Source organism: Girardinichthys multiradiatus, chromosome 3 (genome assembly GCF_021462225.1).
Source record: "Girardinichthys multiradiatus isolate DD_20200921_A chromosome 3, DD_fGirMul_XY1, whole genome shotgun sequence".
NCBI lineage: Eukaryota > Metazoa > Chordata > Actinopteri > Cyprinodontiformes > Goodeidae > Girardinichthys > Girardinichthys multiradiatus.
In genome coordinates, this window is record NC_061796.1 from 36,347,048 (window position 1) to 36,361,148 (window position 14,101).

General features: G+C 39.2%; 3 protein-coding genes across 4 annotated transcripts in view; 2 read left to right on the top strand and 1 right to left on the bottom strand.

Moving 5' to 3' along the window:
- Positions 1–1,460, top strand: part of gnl2 (guanine nucleotide binding protein-like 2 (nucleolar)) — a 26,255-nt gene extending 24,795 nt beyond the window's left edge. The window contains exon 16 of the mRNA XM_047362091.1: positions 1,029–1,460. Within this exon, the coding sequence (XP_047218047.1) occupies positions 1,029–1,169 (141 nt within the window). The 3' untranslated portion in view covers positions 1,170–1,460. The remainder of the gene's footprint in view (positions 1–1,028) is intronic.
- dnali1 (dynein, axonemal, light intermediate chain 1) lies at positions 1,196–5,217 on the bottom strand. Of its 2 annotated transcripts, none has more exons than XM_047362093.1 (6): positions 4,829–5,217; positions 3,944–4,097; positions 3,706–3,875; positions 2,026–2,204; positions 1,672–1,836; positions 1,196–1,572 (listed from the first exon to the last, which is right to left on the bottom strand). In XM_047362093.1, exons 2-6 carry the CDS (start codon positions 4,063–4,065, stop codon positions 1,537–1,539), a joined length of 672 nt encoding a protein of 223 aa, XP_047218049.1. In that variant the 5' UTR covers positions 4,066–4,097; positions 4,829–5,217; the 3' UTR covers positions 1,196–1,536. The 2 variants fall into 2 exon arrangements, with proteins under 2 accessions (XP_047218049.1, XP_047218048.1); XM_047362092.1 differs by having other exon boundaries at positions 3,944–4,080; positions 4,829–5,216.
- Positions 5,218–5,788: 571 nt separating this feature from the next.
- On the top strand, positions 5,789–10,329 carry snip1 (Smad nuclear interacting protein). The gene is made up of 4 exons (XM_047361282.1): positions 5,789–6,107; positions 7,458–7,587; positions 8,889–9,433; positions 9,567–10,329. The coding sequence occupies exons 1-4, from the start codon at positions 5,947–5,949 to the stop codon at positions 9,820–9,822; spliced, it is 1,092 nt and encodes a 363-aa protein (XP_047217238.1). The 5' UTR covers positions 5,789–5,946; the 3' UTR covers positions 9,823–10,329.
- The last annotated feature ends 3,772 nt before the right edge of the window (positions 10,330–14,101 follow it).

Genomic DNA, 14,101 nt, shown 5'->3' on the forward strand with positions numbered 1-14,101 from the left:
ACTGAACACACAATCATCACATAAGGACATGATGGTAGCAGCATCATGCTGTGTGGAGGCTTTTCTTCCAGGGACAGGGGAAGTTGGTCAGAGTTTATACAGGGTAGTCATTTCAAATAACCTATTAGAGACTGTTTGAAGCTAGGACATGGGCTCACCTTCCAGGAATACAGTGACACTAAATTTAAAGTCAGATGTTCAATGGATTTTTTTTATTATGCTCCAGTTAAAGTCCAAACGTAAATACGGGTAAGAATTTGTGGCATCACTTGAACGTTGCAGCTCACAGATGATTACCGTCTAATCTGAATGAGTTTGAGCTATTTCACCAGGAAGAATGAGCAGAAATTTCACTCTCAAGATGCATCTCAAATTTATCGTTGCTGCAACATCACTGTCGCAAAGAACTGCTTAGACGGCTTCAAATATTTAATCATTATTTTAGTATCATGCAGTCAAGCTCTTTGGCTGTAGTATATTTGGTGATTCTTGTTGTTTAATGCAGCAGATATAGGCCAGAAGCAACTTTGTTATTGACAAGGACTACTAAGAGTCTGGGGTCTATGTTTGTAATGAACCAGTAGCAGAAAAACATGCTGAAATAAGTATTTTGTTTATTTTTTACAAGTTACACTTTTTTTGTGGTGTTCACCAACATAATCGCCTGTTTTCTAACATGGTGCAGACCTAATAGAGACATTCACCAGAACACTTGCAGCTGCACATGCTTTGAAAGATGTGCCTACAAATTATTGACTGAGAGAGGTTGAATACAAATGTACGGCACAATTTTTATTGAAAAGAAAATCTTTTTCATTCCACTTTACAATTATGTCCTTCTTTGTGCTGGTCTATCATTTAAACTTACAACAAAATACCTTGAAATTTGGTCATGTGACAACAGGTGGAAGAGTTTAAGGGGTATGAATATTTTTGCAAGGCATGGTGGGCAAATCTGCCTGATATTTAATGATAAAAACATTTTTATGTTTCTGATGCCCTTTTTGTTCCTATTTACATGTACACAGAGAAGAGCGCTGGACCGTGCTAAGAAGGTGAAGAAAGTTGGTGTGCGTTACTATGAAACGCACAATGTGAAAAACAAGAACAAGAACAGAAAGGCTCCGGCACCAGCTGCAGAAAATGGGACCAAAAGATCAAAGCTCTAGACTGGCGATAAACACACACACACATATGTATTTAAATGAGCCAAATTGGCTACATTTTATTGAAATGACAAATTGGCAAAAAAGAGCTAAACATCGACGTGTCTTTTTCCAGTGGTCACCTTGTTTTGACTTCAAGCAAATGGCTGCACCTTTCCCTCTCAACTCTTTTCAACTACATGTAATTTATCATGCACAAAGTCAGCCAATCTCTTGACATTCAAGAGAAATGTGCAATCTGTTAAATGTTTGAAATATTGCAGCCATGGTCTTAAAATAAAATGCTAAATTTCAGACTGTCTGCTCATTCATTTATCCAACAGAGAAAAACAACATTGTGTATGAAATCTGCTGTCCTGCTTGAAAAGTTTCACTTCCTTGGAGTAATCATTCCTTCCAGTTGTGTCTGCAAACAATAAACAATTTTATTATAAATGTTTGAACATCCTACACATCACACACATTTGTGTAATTTTCTTTGCAGGTCACAGATTTAAAATGTCACCTTGAGCTGTTGATTAGTTTTCTTCAAAAACTGAATCTCCTCATTATACTTCCTTTCCTCCACTTGTCTCTTCTCAGTTTCTCTCCTCTCAATTGCATCGCATCTTGCCTTCTGTTCATCCAATTGTTTCATCAGATCCTGCTTCTCACTCCCCATATCTGCAATCTAAAAGATAGAAAATCACAGTAGGAAGTCCCTAGTCTACTGCAGCATCTGTGAAGAAATGGTGCTCTCTGCTGGATTTGTACATACAGTGCAATATAGCAGTTTCTTAAGCTAATAGGAGGAAATGTTCAAAAAAAATTTCCCTAGTGTTTTTGTTTTAGTCAGTAAATAATATATTGATTTCCTTACTCTTTTTTCCATGTCCATCTTTCCCTGTTCAGCCTGCAGTGCCTTTCTCATGCCAAAAGCGATGCTGCTTTCGTACAGCGTCTCGTAGGTTGCGATTGTCATTTTAATCTCATCTCTGACTCGCAGCAGAAGCAGACCCCTCTCAGCACAGATGATGGTTACCTGTCTAATTAATTCATCTTTGGAGAGAGATGGGATTGAATTTATTGTTGAGATAAAATGTGAACACAACTGTATAAAATTGACAAATTTAAAATCCAGCAATGTAGATCTCCTAAATGTATTTACTAGAAATGTCAGGAAGGTTTACATACCATCATAAACAGCATGAATGTCATTAATTTTGCCCTTTTCAGGATTGACATGAACAGTTGTTTTGGGGTTGTGGCAGGGACTACACAAAATGCATATTTGTTTTATGAATTGGGATTACAAGTTTGAATTTCTTGTAGATTTTCTGTAATCCACACAGGGTAATAATTATACCTACCAGTTGAAATATATACAACTCCATGAATATTTGAATGAATGTTCCTTTGCAAGTTGTGGAGAAACCATATATAATATTGTAGCCATTGACATTTAAAATATATGGTAAAGTGGCACAGACCTGGTATTTAAGCATAGCATGTAACAGTTCTAATGGGTTTAGGTTGGGCAGTGCCTTCATCTGCTTTATCCATTCCAAAACCAGCTTTGATTTGGGTTTGCCCTGTTGTGTCCATTTCTCAACTAATGTTGATTTGAGGTGAGAATGTGAAACTAGTCCTTATTTTTCCATCTACTTTGTGCAGTACACCAGTACTGCCTCAGCATGATGCCACCACCCCCATACTTGACAGTTATTTCAGTATTTTGAGGTTTAAAAGCCTCATCTTAACTCCTCCAAACATTTGTCTTAACATCATGGCCAAACAGTTCAGTCATTTTCTCCTCTTGTAATAAATCTTTTCTCCAGAAGGCATTTGGCTTTTCTATGTGAGCAGCAGCACATTTCAGCCATTCTAGAAGGTGTTGATTTTGATCATATCCCTGTTTATGACAGATGTACCTTGATGGTTCATGAATATCTACACCAATTCCCTTTAATTTGAGGGTGAACGTTTGGGTCAAATGGTTGGGACTTGGAGACAACAGAGTGTTCCAATAAGATGTTCGATAACAGACATAAAAATTAGCTTTAGAAGGCCAATGTTCCTGAATAGCCTCCCTAAAGGCCTGCCCTCAGCTCTAGGAAACATTTGTAGACTATTTGTTTTAAAGTTGGGTCCATCCCAGGAAACCTACAAGTTCAAATGAACAATGCCATTTTTGTCAAGACAGTAGGTCAAATATCCAGTCAGAATTATGCCAAAAGCTTGATGACTCCAAAGTGTGATTGAGCAGCAACTTGCTAAGAGACTTTTACCCAAAATATTAGTAGAGGTCTATCTACATACCTAAAGCTTTTTGTATAATTTTGACTGTAGATTAGAGATTCCCAATAAATTCGAACTTGAGCACTCAGTTCTTACTAAAATTAAAGCGATTGTATAATCATTCCACCCTGGAAATGAGCCCCTTAGATTGCCCCAAGAAGGGCAAAAATTGATATAACATTCATGCCTGTATATGTACATTTTTCACTGGAACAGTACAACAATGAGTTTCATGATAGCAGCATCTCCGCTGCCTCCTTACCGAAACACTGAGAATAGAGCTCTCTGCGAATAGGACAGATGCCTGTGTGTCTGGCCTGTCTCTGCTCCAGTTTTGTGTCCAGCTGTTCCTTCAAGTGGATAATGTCCGCTCTTGTACAAGGTGCACTGGATACCTTCTGCACCCACAGCTGGTTTCCTTCTGTCCATTCCCTGCAACATTAATGGCTGAGAAGTTTGAACTTGATGAACCAGTTGACTAAGTAAGAGCACAGGTATACCTGGGTGGAAGGATGACATCCAGGACCTCCTCATTTTCCAGCTTGTTGCCTTCACTGGTTGCATATTTTGATTTAGGAGGTGGTGGAATTGGTATGGAGTCAGTGGACGGCTGAGGAATCATTCTTACTTGGCGCACCTGTTATGGGGCGTTTTCTGCATTGAGTTTATTATTCATGATTCAGGAAGACTTTGACATTCCAGATGTGCAGGAAATGCATTGAAAAGATGCCAGATCATTGAAAAATGAAATGCAAATTCACTGATTAAAAAGGTTTCATTAGAATCTGGGTAAAAATAATAAAAGAAATCACTATGGATTGATCCAATAAATTATATAATAAAAACTTTAATTTGTTGAGTGCTGTATTTAAGCAAATGGAAAGTTCACTGGAAGGAAAATGTGTGGTAGCTAAAGGAGCACAAGCAAAATGTTTAAGTACAGCCTTGAAATGATTGAAGCAAAGCCTCTTTTAGCGAGATCCCAAGGGGAGGGCGCATTGAAGCTTGAGTCAGTGCCCCTCACTGATTACCCAGGATATGGGCTAACTGTTGCGTTCCTTGTCTGACGCTCCTGAAGCAGACAACTCAAAAGTTCTTTTTTGGCAAACTGAGTTTTGGGTTTTATTGTAACTGGGAGTTATAATAATCAAAGTAAACATGAAACCTAAAATATATCACTATGTAATCCTTATATACGTTTTTGGAACATGATTTCTCTTTTTTTTTCTAAATAAACTTTTCGATTATACTCTAATTTATTCAGATGCACTTATATGCCATGCTTTTGTTCTCACGCTGCAACTTTTCAATGTTTGAGTTCATCAAATTTTCATTTTCCCTTCTTGATATTTGTTACTAACATCTCAGTGTTATTGACGACTTACCGTTGGAGATTTTACCGAGCCTGTTTTGACCAATATTGGAGTATCGTATTTCAGAAGAGAATCAACTGGCGGAATCATTTTTTCTTTCCTTTTTAAAGTGAGGCAGAAATGAAGTTAGTTTAGTCTTCAGACACGAAAATTTCGATGCCCGTTCAAGGTTCTTCACTGTTGATTACGTTGTCATAGTAACAATGTTTTCACGTTCTTCCCTGCTTTTAGCACAATATTTGTTTTAAATCGTATAACAAAAAGAAGACGGTCTACAAAGTGTCGTTTTTAAATTACATGTCAATTGGGCTATACTTCATGGGAAAAAAACAATAATGGATCCTTTCTGATGATGATTTGGAGGCGTGGACGACAAGTTGACGTCGTAGAGCCCTGGGAACGATACGTCAGTGCGTACGCCATTTTGTGAGTGGCAGGTTTCCCCGGAAATTAGTACAAATATGGTGTATCGCAAACAGAAGAAACACTAAAGTTTATATTGAGTTAATTTTTGTTATTTTATATACAATAATATATGTTAATTTTTAACATTGTTAAAGGTGAACACTAAGGCAAAACTGACATAAAATACGCTTAAATTTACCTTACTTTACCTCTGAAAATATACTAAAGCAATTCATTTAATTCAGTATTATTTCTAGTAATAAAACTGTATTGTGTCATTTGATCTGTCAATTAATAAGTAATTTAATATGTGGATGTGAAACCCCATTTTGCTTTTCATGTATAATTTTTTAATTAGTGTAAAATTCCGTTATACATTTTCTACAGTTTTTTCGTGTATTTTACTATCAGCTTTTATATGTATTTATTTGGTACTTAGCTTGAAACATAAGAACCATGTGCTGATAACGTAGTATCACCTTATATTTGCATACGTACGATCCTGACGCTTTGGTGGCGTATAGCGGAACCCATAACGAAAGAAGACAAGTGCACCATCGAGGTTGTATTTGTGAACCACAGGAACCGGAAGTGGTGATTACGACGCAGTACTAGAAGTTTAGTAATGGTTTAAAGCTGTTTTCTGTTTGTTTATTTGCTACTACGTAAAGATGTGCATTTAGTCGCGTTAAACTTATACTGCTACATTCATTTTCTCTAAAAGAATGGCAAAAGAGAAACGACACCGACGAAAGGAATCCCCGCTGCGGGAGACCGAAGTAAAGATAAAACAGGAGAAACTGAGCCCCGGTAGGCCACAAAAATCTCGCCGCTCAAGGTCCAGATCCACCGGAACCTCGAGTCCACCAAGGAGAAGAGCGAGCAGGTACATGTTTTTATATCACCCCAGTGGGTGTTTCAGATAGGGTTAGGAGTGCAAATTTCCCTTGTACTTTGTAAATTAGAATTTAACTTGTGGGGTGTAGGCCTGGATCTACCAGGACAGGCATGTTGGTGCTGCTGAAGGGGGGTTCCATATTAATATTTAATAATTACTAATTGATCTAACCTGCTACCTTGTAGTAAGTAATATTGCCTTTTCTCGTAATAGTTGATTACATAAATGTAGAGGCAGGTTGTTACTTGTGTGCGTTACCTGTTGCTACACTGTATGAGGCAGCTTGTTGAACTACTGGAAATCTGTCTCTGAATGCGTTAGGATTCGGTCATATGACCGAATATCATGAACAAACATGGATATTTTTTATTTTAAAATAACAGATACTTTTTTTTTTTTTTTTTCAAAAGTACTTTGCAGCCATGGAATCATTTTTATGGCATGAGCAGGTGGTTGGACATTATTACTCTCTGACACTTTAGTTCTTGTGGCTCTGGAATTATTTAGACAACAAAACGACACTTTAAATTATTGTTTTGATGAGTCAATGTAGAAAAGATGGGCTAGGGGGGCAAACATGATCGTTTGGAGACAGTAAGGTGCCAGGAGGTATATTTATTCAGCCATACAATGGATATAGAGACAATTTTCCAGTGAGACCTTCCAGGGTTCCAGATTAATTTAATCACCTGGGGCTTCGGTTAAAACAAAGCATACCTCTTCTTCTCCTTCTTTTCTATTACTTTATTATTAGCACTAAATTGCAACTCTACAACCATTATGTTCCTGAAGTTTCAGATAATTTCCCAAATTAACCCTAGATTTTATGGCTATTTTTACCTTGAGCTACATTCTCCCATCTTTTATCAGTAACATTTTTCATGACTACCTCGTGAGCTGAGACTCAGTCTCTGTTTTGTCAGCTTCACCAACAGAAATATAGTACGAACTTAGACTGTACAGTATTTTGAAAATAATGAAATGGTGATCTTATTGGTAAATAATACAATATCACTTGCATTAACTACGCATTTACTCACTCTTCACTTTCCTATATGCTATTACGATGCTTCGAAATGCACATTCTTCCGTGTGAAGTGTTGGCTACTTGGGAAGCTTATATGTTGTTAGTATGTAAAGTTGGAATTTCTGACATTTGAAATAACAAATATTGTATGCCAAACAGCTCTTGTGTCATTAATATTGCACAGACTGATGCTTCAGTGACAATATACTTGCAACCAATCATAGATTGTTAATCTATGATTCATTTCTTAGTAAATTATGTATACAAATCTCTGTACTCTTACTCAAGAGTCTCTTTTGCATTTCATGTAGATCACCAGCCAGGGCAAGGCAGCGCTCACCAGACAGAAGGGAAACCTCTCCTGTTGGAGCAAGCAGCAGATCTCCTAGAAACAGAAAAAGTCGCAGTCCTCATCGTGGCGGCGATTTCAAAATAAAGCGGGTAATTAGGTTTCAGTTTTCGAACGATAAACAGGGGAGTGCGAGGGTTGAAAACCTATAACCCACCATGTCTCTTATAGTCAACTTCATGATTGCTATTTTGGTTGTCCACAAAAGTGTTTACATCTCTTGAACTTTTTCACGTTGTGTCACGTTCAAACTACAAACTTCAATGTATTTCATTTGTAGTGATAGACCAACAAAAAGTAGCACATAAATGAAGTTGGGGGGAAAAAGGATTCATGGTTCACAACATTTTTATTTTTCTTTACAAATAAAAACCTAAAAGGTTTACTAACAAACTCTCAGACCATTCTCACCATGAAGCATGGTGCTGGCAGCCTCACCCTTTGGGAATTTTTCTGGTTTCCACAGCAAGTGAAGAAAAGCTAGTCAGTGCCAAAGAGAAGACAGATCAATGTAAATACAGGGAAATACTGTAAGAAAAACTGTTGAAGGCTGCAAATGACTTGAGACGAGTGGAGGTTCACCTTGCAGCAGGACAACAACCTGAAGCATGCAGCCAGAGCTACAATTGAATGAATTAGATAAAAACATATTCATGTAGTAGAATGTCCTGATAAAAGCTCAGAACTAAATCCAACTCAGTTTCAAATTGATGTTCACAAATTCTCTCTGTCCTGTATATGTTGAGCAATTTTACAATAAGGAAACAAATTCCACAAAATTGTTAGAAACATTGCTTAAAAGATTTGCAGTTAAGGATAGTTTTAGAAAGTATTGAGTCTGATGGGATCAAATAGAAATGCACGACACATTTTTCATACTTTTTTGGAAAGCATTTTTAAAAAACGTCAGATTTGTTTGTTTTTTTTGCCCGCTGCACAATTATGCACTACTGTGTTGGTTTATCAGATAAATTCCCAGTTAAATTCATTGAAGTTTGTAATTGTAATGAGACAAAATATGAAAAAGTTAGATGTATGAACAATATACTTAAATGTGTAAAATACATTTAGTTGAAATGGGTTTTTTTTTCCATTTAGTTATTTCTTACAGTTGTTATTGAGCCAATATTTGGGTTCTGGTGTCAAAGGCTGCAAAAATAGTGAGTTAGTTACCTGCAAGTATTATAGTTGCATGACTATCTTGTTTTTTGTTTATAAAGTTACTATAACTAAAGTTATTTCACATGTAACAGTATTCTGTTGACAAAGTATAAACATAGTAAACAGTGTCATACCCAGAACACTCTGGGATCACGTTTAATTCCTAAATATGATGATATCACTACATCTCATCATATTTGCTTTGTAAATACGTTCGTTTTAAATCCGACAGGAAAAGGATGAACATAGGGCAGGTGGTGATGAGCGGAGAAGAAGGAATGTGCAATCAGAGGATAGACGGAGCAGGTGGGAATCAGACAGGTCACGGGACCGAGAACGCAACAGAGACAGGAATCGTGAACGAAGCGCCCTGGCTTCTCAGCAAGATGAGCGTCGGCAGCATGACGAGCGGCGCAGGGAAAATCGTCAGCGGCGTGAAGAAGAAGGCGAAGAACAGAATTTTGGAACATCTGAAGGAGGGAGTGACGACTCCAGGGCTCCTCCTGCTGAGAAAGAGAAGCCCAGCTTTGAACTGTCAGGGGCGCTCACGGAAGACACCAACACATTCCGGGGAGTGGTGATAAAGTACAACGAGCCGGCCGAGGCTCGCATTCCAAAGCGCAGGTGGAGATTGTACCCCTTTAAGAATGATGAACCACTTCCTGTGATGTACGTCCACAGACAGAGTGCCTATTTGTTGGGGCGGCAGAGGAGAATCGCTGATATCCCCATTGACCACCCGTCCTGCTCCAAGCAACATGCAGTATTCCAGTACAGGTGGGAAGAATACCTGACAGCAGCATTGTTTTTCTTAGGATGTTTTTGACAAATGCTTTATTTTTAGGCCACTGTCATGATTCTGTTTAACTTAATGAGAAATGTAAAAGATCCGCGGTTTCGTGTTTTGCAGATTGGTGGAGTATACTCGAGCAGATGGCACCACTGGCCGCAGGGTAAGGCCTTACATTATTGACCTTGGTTCTGGTAATGGCACCTACCTGAACAATCAGCGGATCGAGGCCCAGCGCTACTATGAGCTCAAAGAAAAAGATGTTCTGAAGTTCGGCTTCAGCAGCCGCGAGTACGTCCTGCTGCACGAGTTCTCGGACACCAGCGAGGTGGATGCAAAGCAGGAAGAGGAAGACGACGAGGGACTTGATGAGTAATTACTACATACTTTTCTTGTCCACATACATTTAGGCAAGATCATTGAAGTTGTTAAAATACAGAGCTGCTGTCAGCTGAAAACGGACCTACAAACTGGTAAATCCAGGAATTTATATACTGAAAGTGAGTGGGATTGTTGTACATATTTTCCAAGTAATGAAGTCTTGCTTAAATCTGCCACAGTTGTGTCAAAGTAGACCTCCAATTCTCAGGTTTGTGCGATGCATGAGTGATCTTACTGATCTCATGTAATGCCAGGGTATGTAACATTACTGCAGTGTGCACCCTGGACTCAAATAAAGATTTCTTATTGACAGAATAAACAGACCTATAGATTGCATTTCTTTTTCTTTTGACATTTTTTGTAGAGCAAGCACAGATAAAATATTTGACGTGTCATTGCACTACTACAATGTGTATTTAAAGACTTGCCATTTCTTTTTTTTCAGTTCAGATGCATTTATAGTGTTAATTTTTGTACTGTAAATAAAATCTAAAAATTTGAAGAGTTGTGGCCAATTTATTGTTTACATTCCTGTTATACATTAAGAATGATTAAAATGTAGGTTTTATTATATCGTTCTTATAGCCGTTTTAAAAAGGAATAAGGCAGATTAGTTGATGAAAGGAAAAGAGAACATGTTTAAGAAGGCACTCCAAAGTAGAAGTGTGAAAACCTCATGAGCAGAAAGCCTCATGAGCTGGCTGCTCTGTTGTCAAAAGCCTGCTCTTCCTTGAGTCAAAATCAGTGGCAGTTAGAGATGTATGAAACGTTATTACTTCTAGTCCCCTGCTGCCTCGTCTCAATTTATCAGGACTATGGAAGGGTGTGATGTTCAACAGATTATTTTTGGGATTTCAACGGTTGCTGTTTTATAGTGTATATATATATCACAAACTTAAACAAATTGTCTGAGAGGCAGCCTGAACACAAAACGAGCAAGCCAAGAATGGACCCCTGTGGTACTCCACAGGTCACCGTAACCATTTTGGTTTACACTTAATGATGTGGATTCAGTAGGAGAGGTAAGAGATGGAAGAGGTTAAAATAGACATCAAAGCCTTTTTTGAGTCAAAATTCAGTAAAATAAGTAATCATTTGTATCACCAGAAAAGTAGATGTTGATTACACAGTGGTATTTAGTTAGGAAACTATTTACTCTGAACAAAAATATAAACACGACACTTGCTTTTGTTACTATTTTTCATGAGCTGAACACAATAATCTACACATGGCTTATTTCTGTCAAATATTGTTCACAAATCTGTGTTCGTGAGTGCTTCTCCTTTGCTAAAATAATCCATCCACCTCACAGGTGTGACATCAAGATGCCGATTAGACAGCATGATTATTGCCACAGGTGTTGCAAGGTGCTACTTGCAGGTGCCTCTGTACTACCGGAGCAGGAGTTTGGTTCGCATTGCCGGCACTAAGTCGGACCTGTTCCCGGTGCATGTTGGACTCTGGCAGGGCTGCCCTTTGTCACCGGTGCTGTTCAGAACTTTTATGGTCAGGATTTCTAGACGCAGCCAAGGGCCGGAGGGGTTCTGGTTTGGGGACCAGAGGATTTCATCTCTTCTTTTTGCAGATGACGTGGTCCTGCTGGCCCCCTCTAGCCAAGACCTACAGCATGCGCTGGGGCAGTTTGCAGCCGAGTGTGAAGCAGCTAGGATGAAGATCAGCTCCGCCAAGTCCGGGCCCATGGTTCTTGATCGGAAAAGGGTGGCTTGTCCTCTTCAGGTTGGAGGGGAGTTCCTGGACGCCTTCGGGAGGTGTTCCAGGCACGTCCCACCAGTAGGAAGCCCAGGACACGCTGGAGGGACTATGTCTCTCGGCTGGCCTGGGAACGCCTTGGGCTCCCCCCGGAGGAGCTGGAGGAGGTGTCTAGGGAGAGGGACGTCTGGGTGTCTCTGCTGCCCCCACGACCCGGTTCCGGATAAAGCGGAAGATGACGAGTATGACAAGTATGAGTGTTGCAAGTTTTGAGGGTGCGTGCAATTGACATGGTGGCTGCAGGAATGTCCACCAGAGCTGTTGCCCGTGAATTTATTGTTCATTCCTTTACCATAAGCTGTCTCCAAGCACATTTCAGAGAATTTGGCAGTACATCCAACCGGCCTCACAACAGCAGACATGTAACCACACCAGCATCTTCTTCCAAGACTGTCTGGGATGAGCCACCCGAACAGCTGCTGCAACAATTGGTTTGCATTACCAAATAATTTTTGTACAAACTGACAGAAACTATACCTCTTAAACCATTTGGTTCAAATCCTTTATGTCCTCCATCACTAATTGATAGAACCTTTGCAAAGAGGCGTTGCACACTTGTCTCTGTGGAGTATTTTTTTGTTGATGGCATTTGGGCCTCATTTGTCCAATTTTCTTCAAATTTTAATCAGCCCACCATGCATTTCCTCAGGTATTTGCAGGCCAGAAACTTTATCAGTAGGCACTTCCCTGGCTCTCCCAATGTCCCTCCCACCACTATGATTGATACTATAATGAAATCAAACATTTTCCAAAAAACGCAGTATAAAAATCTATAACTTCTCAGTAACACCTGATTATCGTTGCACTGCCTGGTCCGAGGAACTCAATGTGGAAATCAGGCCAGGTTTTCCCTGTGCAAGCTCCAGCTAATCACACTCACATGTTTCTGCCTTACCCTTCCTTGTCCACGTTTTGGGATTCAGTTTTTTTAAATCAGCTATCTTGTCTATTAGAGTTCCACAGTCCCCTCTAATCCCCTCTGACTGCCCTGTTTGATTTTCCCTGAAGCACACTGCTTGCCATCCCACTTTGTTGAACTTGGGGCCTTTCTCACACTTCTGGCCAGCATCAGCGGTCTCAATCTGACTGCAGTTCGTTGGCGTAATGGACCTAATTGGGCAAATGCTCACATTTGATGCCGTCTGGCACTTTGGAGAGCCATTGAAGAGGAGTGGACCAACCTTCCACAATCAACAACCTGATCAACTCTATGGGAAGGAGATGTGTTGTACTTCATGGGACAAGTTGGGGTCACATCAGATGCTGACTGGTTTGCGGACCCTCCAATAAAGTAAAACTACACATTTTAGAGTGGCCTTTTATTGTGGCCAGCCTAAGGCCCACCTGTGCAATAATCATGCAGTCAGTTCAGCATCTTGATATGCCACACCTGTGAGGTGGCCGGATTAGGGCTCACTAATACAGATTTGTGAACATTTATGAGAAATAAGCTTTTTGTGTACGTGAAAAAAAGTTTTAAATCTTTGAGTTCAGCTCATGAATAATGGTGGGAAACACAAAAGTGTTCATGTAGTGTATATTGTGACTTTAGGATAAATGTTTTAACAACTCTCACTCATTTTGGTGGGAAAAATGAATATTTGAAATAGATATGTCTAACTGCTATGAACTGTTGAATCTTTTTTGTTTTTGTTCTTTTTTAGAATGGGCCAAAAACAGCATTTTTAAAGATATTGTGAGCTAAACCAAGGTCAGATTGTACTTAATTATTGAGAACATTTCAGTTATTCAATAACTTTTCAGGAAAAAGTACTTTACAAGTACCGCCATACCAAGAGACAAGTCAAAACTTTAGTGCAACAGCATTTAGAGCTTTTTAATTTATTTGTGATGTCAGGGAAACCTGAACATACAAATACCAGTTTTCTCCACATGACTGATATAAATACACAGTGGATTTGTGTTCGACTTTACTCGGAAGTTGAAATTTCCGAAGTGAAATTGTGAAATCTAACAGAGGGCTCCAAAGAAGTCTGAAATCAGGGTTTTAAAAGTTTCTGAACAACCACAAATTCAAAATCATAAAACAGTTTATGTGCACGTCTTTCAAACACACGGTGATTCGCCTTACTAGTGTGAATATAGAGATCCTAAGAGCCTTTGTACAACCCTCTGAAACTCTAGTTTAATCAAAAACCAAACAGGAAGCCATTCAATTGAACAGCTAAACTAAAGCCAGAAAAACAAGATGATGTCTTTGGGTCATCGCCTGATACACACAGCCTCCCTGGCATCATGGAGTTTCATATTGGGACTATTGAATACATTTACGCACCAATAATCAATCGCTCCAGTATTTTGCCAACTTGTTATCAGTTCCAAACCTTTTGGAAGAATCCTATCATGCCACTTCGTTGGCCCAAAGCATTTGCGCATCTCAAAAAGGTGTAGATTGACTGGATGAAAATGTTTCTGTTCACAAAAACGTCCTCTCTGGATGATGGACCTTTCATAGCAACATATGTGCATTTAATAGTTTCAGT

Excerpts from the sequence above, each read along its gene's own strand:
- dnali1 (XM_047362092.1), bottom strand. The coding sequence starts at position 4,906 with ATGATTCCGCCAGTTGATTCTCTTCTGAAATACGATACTCCAATATTG. Across the intron at positions 4,081-4,828 it reads GCTCGGTAAAATCTCCAACG|GTGCGCCAAGTAAGAATGAT; the intron begins GTAAGTCGTCAA and ends GCCCCATAACAG. Across the intron at positions 3,876-3,943 it reads GATGTCATCCTTCCACCCAG|GGAATGGACAGAAGGAAACC; the intron begins GTATACCTGTGC and ends TTAATGTTGCAG.
- snip1 (XM_047361282.1), top strand. The coding sequence starts at position 5,947 with ATGGCAAAAGAGAAACGACACCGACGAAAGGAATCCCCGCTGCGGGAG. Across the intron at positions 6,108-7,457 it reads CCAAGGAGAAGAGCGAGCAG|ATCACCAGCCAGGGCAAGGC; the intron begins GTACATGTTTTT and ends CATTTCATGTAG. Across the intron at positions 9,434-9,566 it reads CATGCAGTATTCCAGTACAG|ATTGGTGGAGTATACTCGAG; the intron begins GTGGGAAGAATA and ends CGTGTTTTGCAG.